Source organism: Odocoileus virginianus, chromosome 34 (assembly GCF_023699985.2).
Source record: "Odocoileus virginianus isolate 20LAN1187 ecotype Illinois chromosome 34, Ovbor_1.2, whole genome shotgun sequence".
Lineage (NCBI taxonomy): Eukaryota > Metazoa > Chordata > Mammalia > Artiodactyla > Cervidae > Odocoileus > Odocoileus virginianus.
Genome location: NC_069707.1, coordinates 23050372 through 23065262, shown reverse-complemented (window position 1 = coordinate 23065262; position 14891 = coordinate 23050372). Strand labels below are relative to the sequence as shown.

Below are 14891 nucleotides of genomic sequence, written 5' to 3'. Positions count from 1 at the left end.
ATTTTCTATGTCTTGATTTCATTCACTAATAATAAATTCTCCTAAAGAAAATGTATTCTCCTGTCCTGTGCAGTGAGATATGCCAAGTCATTTTCTTTAAACAATGATATGTTTCATTAATATGCTTCTTGGCAAACTGCCTAGAGAGGAGAAACAAGTTCTAATTTTTAAATACTCTAGACAGCTTATTATAATTTAGGCTGAAATATAAAAGAATGCAGGCAGATCAAGTACTCCTGAAACTCAGCATGGACTTTTATATGGTCCTTATTGATTCCAAGAGATTCATTTGATTGACCATGTGAGCAAAAACAATGCAGTTCTTGGTAACTTGCTATTTGGATAAATTTTTCTTTTTAAAATAAGTTAGAAATCTACACTAAATTCAATTCCCCATTGAATTTTATTAACTGTCTGCAAGATACCAAATAATTGTTTGACCAAACTCTTCCTGCTTTGCCAGAGAAAAGACTGAAAACCACAAACTCAGGTGAATGAGTAAGACTAATGGAGACAACAAAGTCGTATTAAAATGACTTGTGGGTTTTTCCCTCCTACTTCGGGACTTTATAAGACCATGTTTATTTTTCTTTTACACATGCACATAAATAAACATGTAAAATGGTTTTTAAAAAATGGATCATACTGATGAGGACTCTTTGTTTGAAGAATGCAGCAGAATACCAACACTTAAATGGATACATTTCTAAAATTCATAAGAAATTAGAAATTTTAAGCACAGACTTGTGTCTACCAATTAAAGTTTGCAGCATATACAAACAGCAATTTAACATTTCAGTGCTTGGTTCTCAGATTTGATTATCTACAATGCCAAAATACCTCAAATGATTGAAGGTTTTCCATTTCAAATTATTCTGTTAAGTACCACTAAATATTCCGTAAAATGCTTTTTAGGTTCCTAAGTGGGTTACATTTATATTATTCTTCTACTATGCAGAGTAATAGATAATTATTATCAGTTTCTTGGTCAAGGGAAAAATTCATCCCCAGAAATAAAATCTTGGTTAAATTTTGCTGTACACAATTTCTAATACAAATTATCCACCATAGATTAAGACATGTCTCTTTGTATAAGAAAATTTACTGCTTGAAATTTTGGTGAGACACAACATATGGAAAAAATATAGCTCTTAAAATAACTTGGTAAAATAGTTTAGAAAATGAAATGATGTAAAATGCTGTAACCACAGTATATAAGTAACGTTTCTTCCAATAACCATTAAAGACACAGTTATAACCAGACTTCCCTTAGCACTCTTATTTTATTCTTTTATAACATTACAAAAATGGCTTTCTGCACTAAAACTGTGCACACCTTGCTCACACTTATTTACTCACACCTCGCTCCTTGTACAAAAAAGTCTAAGGAAAACAAGCACACATGTTAATTTATTTGAAGTTGAAATACACATGCTTATCCTATTTTAAGAGAAATCTGATGGTTGAAATATTTCATTTCTCAGAAACTTAATGGAAATAGTTCCTGACTGTGCAGTGAAGACAGTAATAAAATATTATTAAGTGGAAAATTGTACTTGTTCTAAATCCACTTTTTTACACCTCTATAGAATCATAAACATTTAAGATATGTTCTAACAAGCAAATAGTCCAATAAAATATATGTTTCGGTGTCAAAAGGTGTTCTGTTAATTTTTATTATTTCTAATCTCCTTTCTTTATATATAATATGCACAAAATAGAGAAAGAAACTTGGGGAGAGAAGTTACAATCCCACATTTTTATATATGAAATTTATTTCTGTAAAAGTATTCACATGGACAACCAGAATCTAAGCTTTTATTGTTACTCTAGAATGATAAAGATAAACTCAGAGAACTACATTTTTATGTCCTTTATTTACAGAGAAGCTCTACATCCTAGGGAGGAAAATTTGCATGATTCTTTCTGTTTTCCAATGGATTATCTGAATTCCAGTTTCCTGGCAGTATTGATGATAGATAAATTATATGAATTTAAAGTCAGATAGATAAGAGTTCAATAACAATCTCTTCGCTCATTTAATTATCTGCTTATTAATCCTCATAGAATTAATCTGCTTATTAATTCCAATAGAATGGGAATCAGAATAATGCTTTCCTTATGAGCTGACAGGAGGCTTTCCTATAAAGGACATAGTATAAGACCAGCCACATAGTAAATGTTTAATACATCTTATTATTATTTCACTATATGAGGAAAGATGACTTTAAAATGATAAAAATATTTCTTGAACACTTATGGTTAAAATTAGTATTATATTTTGTCAAATTATATTTTGACTACATTTTAGAATTTTCTCTCTGGTTTCTATTTATATTAATATTGCAACTCAGATTGTTGTTAATGTTGAACCCTGCTTTTAGGAGACATGTTCAATACTTGGAACTCTCTTTGTGAATTAAGCAGGTTGAGGATTATCTGCACAAACTCTTCTGTGAACTTGACTTGCAAGTCAAATTGTTAAACTTTGCTCTTGATCAGGTTGTATCTATATTTCACTAATGTGCAGTTATTTTGCATATATTTTGGCACCATGTGAATATTTTATGTGCATTATCTACTTTGACCATTACAACCCTGTAAATTCATTTTACAGACAAAATAATTAAGAGGGAGCATTCTCTAGTCCCAGAATTTTAAAGATATTATATTTTTAATTTTTTTTAACTTCTCTAGGTTTAAAGAGGAGAATCAGAGAAGATATAGCCTATATTTACATTAAAAATAATTTAGAGAAATTTGATGAGAAATTCTCTCCATTATGGAGATATTGCCACATTAGACACAGCTTTTTTCCTAATATTTCCTAGAATTACAATACTACTAGATGAAATCATATAAATCAATAAATTGACTATATCCTTAAAGATCTATTTTACCCTACATTTTTTAACAGATTTGGAATTTGGCATTTTTGTTCTACTTCTGGCTAATAAGCATAATCAGTTATATTTGCTTCTGTTGTATTATTTCATAGATAAATCTGAAGCTTATTTCCTTTAACTTCATTACTTAATAATAAGAACAATAAAAATTTTTAATTCCCAGAAATAAATAGAAATATTTCAAAATGTAAGCAAAATAGCTGCACATTAGTAAACATAGATACAACCTGATCAAGAGCAAAGTTGAAACTCTAATTTTAATATGAACCAAATCTCATGTGTGTCGGTGTATGTATGTGTGTGTAAGACATGAAGTTTTGTTTGACTTGAAAAATAAATAATAAAAGTAAATATTAAATATTTACTTCTCATGCTACATATAGCATGATCATATACCACAGATTATATACTACTATTGTAACTGTCAAGTGACTATTCCAAAGAAAGGAAATATTTGAGAAAATGATGCAATTCTTGAGACTTCTTGAAAATGAAAAGTCGTTAACAGTTTAGTGACTGAATTAAAATTATAACCCAACAGTAGAATGCAAGTCAAGTTCACAGAAGAGTTTGTACAGATAATCCTCAACCTGCTTAATTCACGAAGCCCAAGTATTGAACATGTCTCCTAAAAGCAGGGTTCAACATTAACAGCAATCTGAGTTGCAATATTAATATAAATAGAAACCAGAGAGAAAATTCTAAAATGTAGTCAAAAGTTTGATAATATTGATAACATTATATAATCAAATATGTGGCTATTATTAAAATTCTTTTTTAAAAACAAGGAAAATTGAAACTTGTGGTGTGGCACCATTATTACCCCACTGGTAGTCTTATAGAAAAACATTTTTAACAAAATATTTTTAAATTTTTCAATAAAATAAAAATTTTCTTAAATATTTTTCATTCTTGAAAAATAAATCAGATATCAGATTATTTAACAATGTTACCCTTTAAATTATTAGATCATTATGGTTAAGATGTATGTCCTTTTAGTTTACAGCATATATGAAGTTACATATACAATGTATTGTATATATATTCTTATACATAGTAATATAGTATGTGTGCGTTCAGTCACTCACTCGTGTCCAACACTTTGTGGCCCCATGGACTGTAGCCTGCCAGGCTCCTCAGGCTATGGAATTTTCCAGGCAATATACTGCAGTAGGGTGTCATTTCCTACTCCAGGGCATCTTCCTGACCCAAGGATTGAACCCACATCTCTTGCATCTCTTGCACTTCTTGCACTGGCAAGAGGATTCTTTACCACCACCTTCACCTGGGAAGCCCAGTAATATATGATATATTTATTATATAGTGAATATAATCTCTCTCTCTCTCTCTCTCTCTCTATATATATATATATATATATATATATATATATACACGAAGCTAAAGTGACATAGGCACCTTTTAACTATAAGGTCCTGAAAACTTAGAGTTTAAAAGAATAATATTATGTAATATGATGTGCATATATATTATAATCTTTCATACATACCTATTTCTACCCTCACCTTATTATTAGCAAGAAGAATGGTTATTGATTGACCAAAAATTCTCACCCTGAGACCCATGGTTCTTTAGATTTTAACGGATGATACTTGAAAGGTTTATAAAATACCTAGAGTCAATATAAAATTTATCTGTGATATTTTACACTTTTCTGGTGAATGACTCTCCAACTTTCCTAAAGGTTAAGAGCAACTATTTGAGATACAAGAAAGCCAATAGAGAAAAGAGAAAGAAAGAAAGAGAGAGATGGTGGGGTAGTGAGTATGTATGTCATGGTATGGTTTTAAATCCTACCTCTCCCACATGGCTGTGGAACCCTCTTTAAGTTTCTGTTTTGAAATTTTAATCCAAAATTATTGAGATAATTATGATACTATTGCAGAATAAACTGTCCAAGTAGATTATATACACATTCATCTGGTGGCTATTGCAAGAAAGGATGGTTGAATTCACCAGAGTAAATGGTTGAACTCACCAGAATTATATCTGATCACAGCTACACAGAATCACCCAAATATCCAAACATTTAGCAATGTACAATAAGATAGCCATGCCAAGTTCTGAGTTACAATTTTACAATTTGGGACATATGATGCCTATTTTATATTCAAATCATATTCAGATGATATCTATTTCACTATAATACAAATGACTTCACACATACAAATGTTTTAATCACATGCTTAGAAGTTACAGATATAAATTATTTCTATAAATTATGATTAGTTGTACAAAGATTTGTTCCACCTTTTGAATTTTCTATTAATTTACTCAAACAATGGATATACATACATGCACTAGTTATGAATAAAATTCACCAGGAAAAAATGACTTGTATTTCAAATAGTTGAAGCTTGAATATTACAGTCATCAGATCATTGAGTCAAAAAAGAAATTTATTTCATGCTCCCAAATAAAACAAATCTAAGATAAATGCCCTAGAGTTGGCTCTAGGAACAACTTCAATCTTGAAGCAATATTGACTTATACAAATATAGACTTGCTTTTTGAATCACTTTTAATGTGAGGAATACATACATTTTTAATGTCATTTAAAGTCTTGTTCAGAGAAAAATGGTAACAATGTTTGTTTTGCCTTTTCTGAGTCAATTTGTGAAATCGTTTAGTGAATTAGCTGAGATTTAGTAAGAAAAATAATTGCTCAGTTCTTTCTACTCAACAGAAATACAAGAGTACCTTCTTTTCAGGTAGTGAGTTGAATGGACAAAATCACAGTGCCATTTCCTGCTTCACACTGTGCCCATTTAGTAATACAGAATTGGTCACCACATTCTTAGCATTGCTTTTCAGGGAAGTCATGCGCACCGCAGAGGAGCTGAGCCTGTAGCTGGTGGATCTCTCTCCAGAGGACTTCCTTCCACAACAGAGCTGACTATTGAAATGTCTCCTGAAGCTTTCACTGAGCAGATAAAGAGCAAATGGGTTGACACAGGAATTGCAGAAGCTCAGAACCCGGGCGACCAAGGTGACAATCATGTGCCCTAGAGATGGGTCAATCTGGTTATAGTTGAAAGACCTGTACATGTAAAGGATGTGATTTGGAAACCAACAGAAGATGAAGCAGCCCACAAAGACCAGCACAATTTTGGCCAGGCGTTTCCGTGTTTCCATCTGCAAATATAAGGAAAGAGTCCCTCTGATTAAAAGGAAAATGGAGGCAGCCACATTCTCAAACATACTGTGGTTCGAAAGATGTAAAACTCAGCAAAGCATGCAAATGCATCCAAAAGCACAACAACGATTTTCCTTGCCAAGATAATGACTTAACCAATTTGATGCAGCCTATTTTGGTCATTACACTATTTTCACTTTAAAATGTCTGACAATTTATAAAAGGCTATGTTCATGTTAAAACTGTGATCTTAAAAATTTCTTATTTTTAACTTTTCCTTTTCCTTAAAGCCTTATCATGTCACTATAAACATAAATCATTTCTATTTGTATTAAAACCACAGAATAAATTCAAGCTTAAAAAATTTTAAATCAGAGTATTTTAAATAAGAAAAGTTGATCTATTGAAATAGGGTATGACTTTTTAAAAATCTATCCACACACACACAGAAAAAAAAAAAAAAACTTGAGATTTAAACTTCAGCCTCTCATAAATCAAAAGCATCTGACATAACTGTCATTTCTATAAACATTATTATGTTAGACCACGTACCCTTAAAATAAAAACATTTTCTTTTCATAAAATTCCCTAGTATGTTTAGTGTTTTATAGGAAGGTCTTCAGGAATGTGATAAATAGACAAAATTCAAATATGAGACAGTAATCTTTTTAAATCTAAAAATCATTTTCTTACATCTAGAGCCCCAAGTTTAGCTCACATTTGTCTAATTTGTTTGAATAGTTAAATAAGGCAACATGAAAGTGAAGATGTAATTTACCAAGATATTTATAGGAGACAAGATATTTTCTGAGCTAAAACTATTGGTAATTGACTAGAATATGCCAGAGAAGTCTGGAAAGGTTTAGGATTAAAACAGGTCTGACACTGGGGAGTAAGTAGTGGTGAATGATAAACAAAAGTGTAAGTGAGAAGGAGTCTGATCAGGAGGCAGAATGTGGTGCTCTAGATGTAGTCCATCAGTCCATGTAGTAGCATCAATTAGACAACTTGGATGAATTAGGGAAGTGGAGGTGAAGCTTGTATTACTAAGCATGGGCCTCCATAGAAGGTTGAGCCTAGGTGCCAGAATTTCACTGCAGTATACATGTATTTACTATTTATTTATTGGAAAAGCTATAAAGTTGAATTAGACCAAGTCTGACGTCAGCACCAGCCTGCCTTCTGCTCCCTTTCACTCCTGTCTTGAGGCCTTCTGTTCCCAGGCTCCTGCTTTGGTATTCTAACCAAACCTCACCCCCAGTCCCCGGGTAGTGTCCTAGTCCTTTTCTGATGTAACCTTCCCCCAGACTTTCTGTCATCCCTTGTGGGCTAATGGGAGAAGAAACAATAATTGAATAAATGTATACTCAAAATGTGACTCAGATGGTAAAGAAGCTGCCTGCAATGCAGAAGAAACCCAGTCCATAGGGTCACAAATAGTCAGACACAACTGAAGCGACTTAGCACATACACAAACTTAAAATGTGAAATTTTTTTCTGGTTTGTTATGTGTTTCTTTGCATAAACATTTGCACATAAAGAAAAGCTACCAGAGACATTCTAACAGGCATGTTCAGGTGTCAGATAAACTGGACCTCAGTGGACTCTTAGAGCTAAGACATGGCCACAAAATAGAGACCCCTGTCTCCAACATCCCTTCTAGTTCAGGCTACTGCATGTCCCAGTGTCCTGACTGTTCTCATCATTCCTGGTATTGAAAGCCAATGAACTAGAATTCCAAATAGCACTGACTGCTTCTCACAAGCATGCCCTCAACATACGCACCTACAGAGCTTACCTGTTTTTTGGTATGTTCGTTGTATTCTCCTGGAAGATTATGTGCACTTTTAATTAAGGTCTTTGCAATGTGATAATAATAAACGCTAATGATAACAAGTGGTATGAGGAAGTAGACCAAGAAGATGAGCACTGAATGAATCTTTGGATGTAACTCATCCGTCTGAGGGTAGGGTATACACGCCGTGAAGCTGCCGTTATCCAAGCTGCCAATGCGTGCCACTTGGGAAAATATGGCTTCGGGAATAGCCAACAGCACAGAGACCACCCAGATGGCCCACGGCCTTCACGCAGGTCCACAGCACTGCCCCTGATGTCTGGATATCCATGGGGTTTACAATGGCTCTGTACCTGGGCAGACAGTACATCTCAAATTACTCTCTTAAGAAAGAAAAATTAAAAAGAGAAAGGAAAAGAGAGAGAGATTTTACTAAGATGCCAACCTGTTTACCATAGCCAAGACATGGAAGCAACCTAGATGTCCATCAGCAGAGGAATGGATAAAGAAGATATGGTACAGATACACAATGGAATACTATGCAGCGATTAAAAAGGGTGAAATAATGCCACTTGCAGCAACGCAGATGGACCAAGAGATTGTCACACTGCGTTAACAAAGATAGAGAAGAAGGAGAAATATCATATGGCCTCCCTTTTATAAAGAATCTTTTAAAAAGTAGTACAAATAAACTTATTTACAAAACAGAAATAGACTCATAGACTTAGAGAATGAACTTGTGGTTGCCAGGGGTAAGGATGGGAGGAAGGATAGGAATTGACATGTACACACTGCTATATTTTAAATGGATAACCACCAAGAACTGACTGTATAGCACAGAGGACCCTACTCAATGTTATGTAGTGCCTGGATGGGAGGGGAGTTTGGGGGAGAATGGATACATGTATGTGTATGGCTGAGTCCTTTTGCTGTTCACTTGAAACTATCACAACATTGTTAATTGGCTATACTTCAATGTAAAATAAATTTTATTTTTTTAAAAAGAGAGAGGTGCCCATACCCCATTATTCCCAAGCTGTTATGTAGTGTGTGGAATAACTAAGAACTCTGGTGTCTATCTGTACACAAGTCATTCCACTGCTTATGAGCATAGAAAAGATGAGAATAATATTTTAAATTGTCATGTCCCAACTGCAGTAATTTGCTTACATCCTTCACAAGTATTTTCTCCATGTACACATACTACAAGTATTATCATATATTGAATAATTCTAATTAAATACTTTTATTTCCAATTACTCCTGCAATTACCATAACATAAAATATACAATGTTCACAAAATAGTATTTTTAAAACTTACCTGAATACTGTTCTAGAGCTTCTGAGGTTGGGTCTCCTACCTTTTTTTCCCCCTAAGGACATTGAGAAATCTTAAAGAATAATCTAGAATGGGATTTTTCTCCCTAATTTGGTCATAAGGACAGAAAGAACTGGAAAAAGAATAACATTCTGTCCTTATAGCTCAAATTTCTTTAATGTCAAGACATCATGAAGTCTTCTCCCACCTAATACCATCATAGTGGTAAGTGAACCACACTCCAGGACACAATAGCTTAAACAATCCAAGCCTTCTATACCTCATTCAATTACACGTACTATTAAGTAAGTTAATAATAATGCAAACAGAACAAAATCATATGTAAATCTCAAATTACCTATATCTATCTCTAAAAGCATTTCAGGTTACCTAGGTTATATACCTATACCTATACCTATACCTAACCTATATACCTATACCTAACCTATACCTAGGTTAACCAAGGAGGTTAACAAGATACAGAAAAAAGTGATTTTAGTCAAACAAATGAGCATTGTTATTTCATCTCTGATATCCTTTAGAATATCACTTAAGACCTTTTTCTTCATCTGTAAGGTGGGGATAAAGACAGCTCCCTCAAAGTTTTGTGATTAGAAAAACTGTACAGTCATTCATGTGTAACTGGATATTGGGAGTATTTAACTATTAAAGATGATCTATTTATTTCAAAAAAAAAAGAAAGAAAAACTGTACAGAGCACCTATTACAATGCCTGGCACCTAGCAGTTAGTTACCATGCCATGATCCTGTGCCTTCTCTTTATTTATATTTGAGTTAGTCCAATATTTCAAAAATTTATAGTATTTTAAGCTACAAAACAAGCAGATAAAGCCTCCCTCTGAGGTTCTGTAAAAATTCATCGCATGGCCCATAGGAGAGGAGCAGCTCCCAACCTCAATAAAACAGTCTTTCTCCTTCCTGACTTGCACCAGGTGTCATTCCCAGACCCTCAACAAGAAAACAGCAGTTCACATTTTCATCTAGAGGGTCTTCCCAAGAAATATACAAAAATGAAAGCAAAGCAACAAGCAACTTCAACTCCAAAGTTAATGAAGTTGCAAACACGATACAGACTTTGCACATGGCAGAACTCAACAGGCATGAGTTTCTTCTTCCCGTTCTGATTAACTGAATGTTCTTCCAAAACTGAAAGAATTACAATCAGTAACTAGAATGAGCTAATGTATCTGCTCTTCTAAACTTTATCAGATGAATGTATTCAAATAGGTTGGTTCATTTTTCAAGTCAGAGAGCACTGAGAGTGCTACAAAAAAAGTAGAAATCGCTCATTCCATCTCTGGTCCCACTCCTGAGTTAAATTTCAAATCATTACCTCCTTACCTCCAAGAAAGGTACTTCTGTCATTGTCTCTTGAATTAAATATTACATACATTAGCTTTTGACATCCTGTTATGATATTTAAAGATTTTCTTTCTTATACCACCTTTATTCTTCTCATTCTTAACCTCTTGATTTAATAAGATATATTACATCTTTTACAAGATAGTCACTGCAGTATTATTATGGTTAAACAAACATTGCTCACTGCAGAGTTAAGTAATATATTATGATGATTTTTTAAACTTAACTTTTCAGTCTGTCATTAAATAGGAAAAGCCAATAAGAATTTCCTATACCAGGGAAAGTAATAATGCATCATAATGGTGAAGAGTCCAGGTTTTGAATTGGGTTCCATCACTGTGAGATCGTGGAAATGTTGCTTAATTTCAAGTCTTAACTTTCTTCACTTTAAAATGGTAATAATTACAGTGCCTATTTCATAGTGTTGTGAGGCTAAGAAACATACAAAAAAAGTTAGCACAGTGCTAAGGGCAATTAATCTTACACTTATCTCCAAATCCATAAGAAATTAAAATGTTCAGTGAGATGAAGTATGAGGAGGTTAATTACTAATCAACACTTGATTACTATGTTCTGGAAGAAAAATAGAAGTGTAAACAACATATAACAAAACATTTCCAAACCATTTGAAGTGTATATTGGAATGTGCTGTGTAACTTCACCACTAGTAATTCCAGTTCCTTGATTTAAATTTTCAAAATGCACACAAAATTTCAAAATGCAAGAGTAGGCTCTGGACCACACAGAAGAGGCAACCAACTTTATGACTTTTATTAAAGTACCCACGCTATGTTTATAAAGTATGTGATACACATAAACTGAAAAAAGTCAGTAAACATATAAAGAATAGCATTTTCTCTGTCCTTTGTCAGAGCCAATTTACCAATCTCCAAGACAATAGATTGAGAAAAGTAGTATGAAATAAACTCAAGCCCTAGGTCTTGCTACTGATATCACTTTTAAAAATGAAAGCATAAAGAGAGTAACTATTATATAGCTCTTCATTAAGTTTTATTCTAATCACTAAGTAGAATTTTTTAACATTCTAATTAAAATGGGTTCCATGAAGAAGGGCAACTAAACTAAAAAGTCACATTTTGCTTCTGATATACAAAAAAGTATTTTAAAGGATAATACTGAATAAAAATGGTCATAGAAACAAAATGAGATGCATAACTTACTCAAAGTCACCCATCTTTATAGGAATGTGGTTTTAGAAAGACTACATTACACAAACTAAAAGGTTGATAGTATTTGGTTTAAAAGACAATGGCTCTCAACTTTCTATTGAATATTGTCTTTTCATCAATGAAGAGTGACTTCTCAATGCCAAAGTGATGTAATGGTATTATTACAAATGCCAGGAAATTTAGATGGACTCATTTTTCATTAATAATTTAATATGTAAATTAAAGAGAAGGATCATGAATACCACTTTAATCATTCAAGTTAAACTGTTTATCTAAGCAGTTTAATCAACAACCCACTCCTAAGGAAATTAGACCAGGGTTCCATGCAATGATGTCTAATTACACATTTCTCCCCACACCCATCCAGATATTCCTCCTGCTTAAATGCCCCAATCATGATTGTCGAGAGTCTGGGATAGGGTACTGGACCAAGAGTCAGCAGGACTGGATTCTCCTCCCAGATCTGCCTGGCTTCAACATCCTCATCTGAAAAATAACACAGTTGACCTAGTTGATCCATAAGGTAGAATAATAGACATTTCCCACTCTTGAAATATATGGAAGGCAGATTTAATATCAAAGATGTATTTTTCAGCACTGTTTTAAGATACTAAAACTTAGTATCTCACCTGTTGGTAGAGGAAAAAAATCATATCACTGGACTTCAGGTAATAAAACTAGAAGAATGTATAAAGTCATGTCTGAAGAATGTGTGCTATTCTAGATGTTTTTGCTTCAAATAAATAGCAGCATTTAGTTAGTGAAATAATTCTTCTCCTTATTTGGAAAAAAAATCAAAGTCAAACACTTTCCTAGTATTAAGGCAGAAAGTCTTACCTATCAGGTTATTAAACTACTGAGTAAGGAAAGTGAACCTCTAAGTTTCTAGGGACACATCAAAAGCTTCTACAAGATTGTTGCACATCTATTCTATAGCTTTTCTATGAAGTGGATAATGAAGATCGCCACAGTGTGTGTGACTCAATGGACATGAGTTTGAGCAAACTCGGGGAGATAGTTAAGGACAGGGAAGCTTGGCGGTGCTGCAGTTCATTGGGTCGCAAAGACTCACACACGACTTAGCAGCTGAACAAAATATGTGGAGGGCAAGGGAAAGGCTAGGCTGTGCAATTTTAAACTAATGCAAATGCTTTAAAAATAATGATTTTCTTATTTTTTTTTCCCAAGTTTCACATCTCTGTCCATTTTAAGTCCTTTTACTCTAATTCTCCGAGAGAGTCTCTCTCCTCCTCTCCCCTCCTCCTCCCTGCCCTTCGCTTCCCTCGCCTTGCCCAGGTAGCCTTCCGCCCCTCTCCACGGCCGCGGCCTCTGCCCTTACCTGTCGGCGCTGAGGGCAGTGAGAGTGAAGACGGACACCCCCACGGAGGTGAGCTGGATCACCGGGATGAGTTTGCAGCCCACCTTCCCGAACACCCACTCGTCGAAGAAGTAGCGCGAGGCGTCCACCGGGACGCAGGTGAGCAGCAGCAGCACGTCCCCAGCGGCCAGGTTAGAGATGAAGATGTTGGGGACGCTCCGCATGGCGCTGTTGGTGATGAAGATCTTCACCAGCATGATGTTGCCCAGCAAGCCCACGGTGATGATGAGCAGGTAGACGGACGGGATCACACCGCGGATCACCAAGTCCGCAATGCTCCCGTCCCGGGCGGGTAGGAAATCCCTCTCCGACATGCCGGGAACGAAACCGCTCCGATTCCCGCCCGCGGGCTGGGAGAGGTTGGAAAGAGACTCGGGTGGCATGGTCTCTTTTCCAGGAGAGTTCGCTGGAGTTTCCGTGCGGCCAGGTGCTCAGAAGAGTGCAACTCACTCTTAGGCTGAATGGATTTCCCTTTCGCCAGGACAAGCTTCCCGCCCGCGAGGATCGGGTCACACCGCCTGGTCCCCAGGAAGACCCGGCGGGTGAGAAGTGTCCGCGCGCTCCAGCCCTTCACTTTTAGAAGGGGCGCGTTGGCTCCTGCTGGCTCCGAATTAAAAAAAAAAAAAAAGCAAAGCAGTTGAGTCTTTGTTCCAGTCCTCATCTGATTGTCCTCGCTTCTAGCTAGCGGAGAATAACCCTTTTGTGAATAAAGAGTTATCGTTCTGGAATTAATTAAAGTGCCTGTCAGACTTTTCGAGGGGAAGGCAGGAAGTCATCCTGTCGCTGTCCAGCCGCTGAAACTCTAGGATCTAGCAGTGGGGCGGCTGGCACTCTGCTGGTCCCAGAGCTTTGCTCTTGTTCCTGCAGTTCCTGCAGTGTTGTGTGGGATTGGAGGGGCTCCGAGTGCTTTCTCTCGCGGGGCCTCCCCCTATACATCCGTCCTTACCCGCCTCCAAGCGGGAAGCGCCCCAGACAGAAGTTTGTGCACCTCTGAAGCTTTGGGGGCTGAGCTGGTGAGTCCCTGATCCTCTCACACTGAATTTAGGAAAGAAAAGGAGTGACCAAGAAGGAAGTAAATGAATGGTATTCCCTCACAACTTTTCTGCCTTGATCCACTTTTCTCATTCCAAAGACAGAAACTCTTTCCTATAGTCAGTATATTGTTTTCTTAACTGACATTTCATTGAAATAAAGCATGTATAAGGTACACAATTCTTAAATGTACAGATCGGATATACACCATTCAGAACCTACAATCTAACCACTATCGCCCAATGTAACCACTGTTTGTTCTGCCTTTTATCATCTGAAACAAGTTTACCTATTTTTGAGCATCATATAAGTGGAATTATATAGTGTCTAACCATGTGTTAAACACTTCTTTGGGCTTCCCTGGTAGCTCAGCTGGCAAAGAACCTGCCTGCAATGCAGGAGATCCCAGTTTGATTCCCAGATTGGGAAGATCCCCTGGAGAAGTGATAGGCTACCCCCTCCAGTCTTCCTGGGTTTCCCTAGTGGCTCAGATAGTAAAGAATCTGCTTGTAATGCAGGAGGCCTGGGTTCGATCCCTGGGGAGGGAAGATCCCCTAGAGGAGGGCATGGCAACCCACTCCAGTATTCTTGCCTGGAGAATTCCATGGACAGAAGACACTGGCAGCCTCCTCTGGGGTCAGAGAGAGTCCACGGGGTCCCAGGGTCAGACACAACTGAGTGACCTTCACTTACTTACTCTGGGCCAGCTTATTTTACTCAACATTATATCTGTGA

General features: G+C 35.9%; 1 protein-coding gene across 1 annotated transcript; it reads right to left on the bottom strand.

The window, feature by feature from the left end:
- Nucleotides 1–3599: 3599 nt before the first annotated feature.
- Nucleotides 3600–13701, bottom strand: NMBR (neuromedin B receptor). The gene is given in 4 exon segments (XM_020910190.2): nucleotides 3600–6059; nucleotides 7859–8134; nucleotides 8136–8208; nucleotides 13086–13701. Coding segments are annotated over 4 exon segments (1173 nt in total). The 5' UTR covers nucleotides 13508–13701; the 3' UTR covers nucleotides 3600–5657.
- Nucleotides 13702–14891: the final 1190 nt, after the last annotated feature.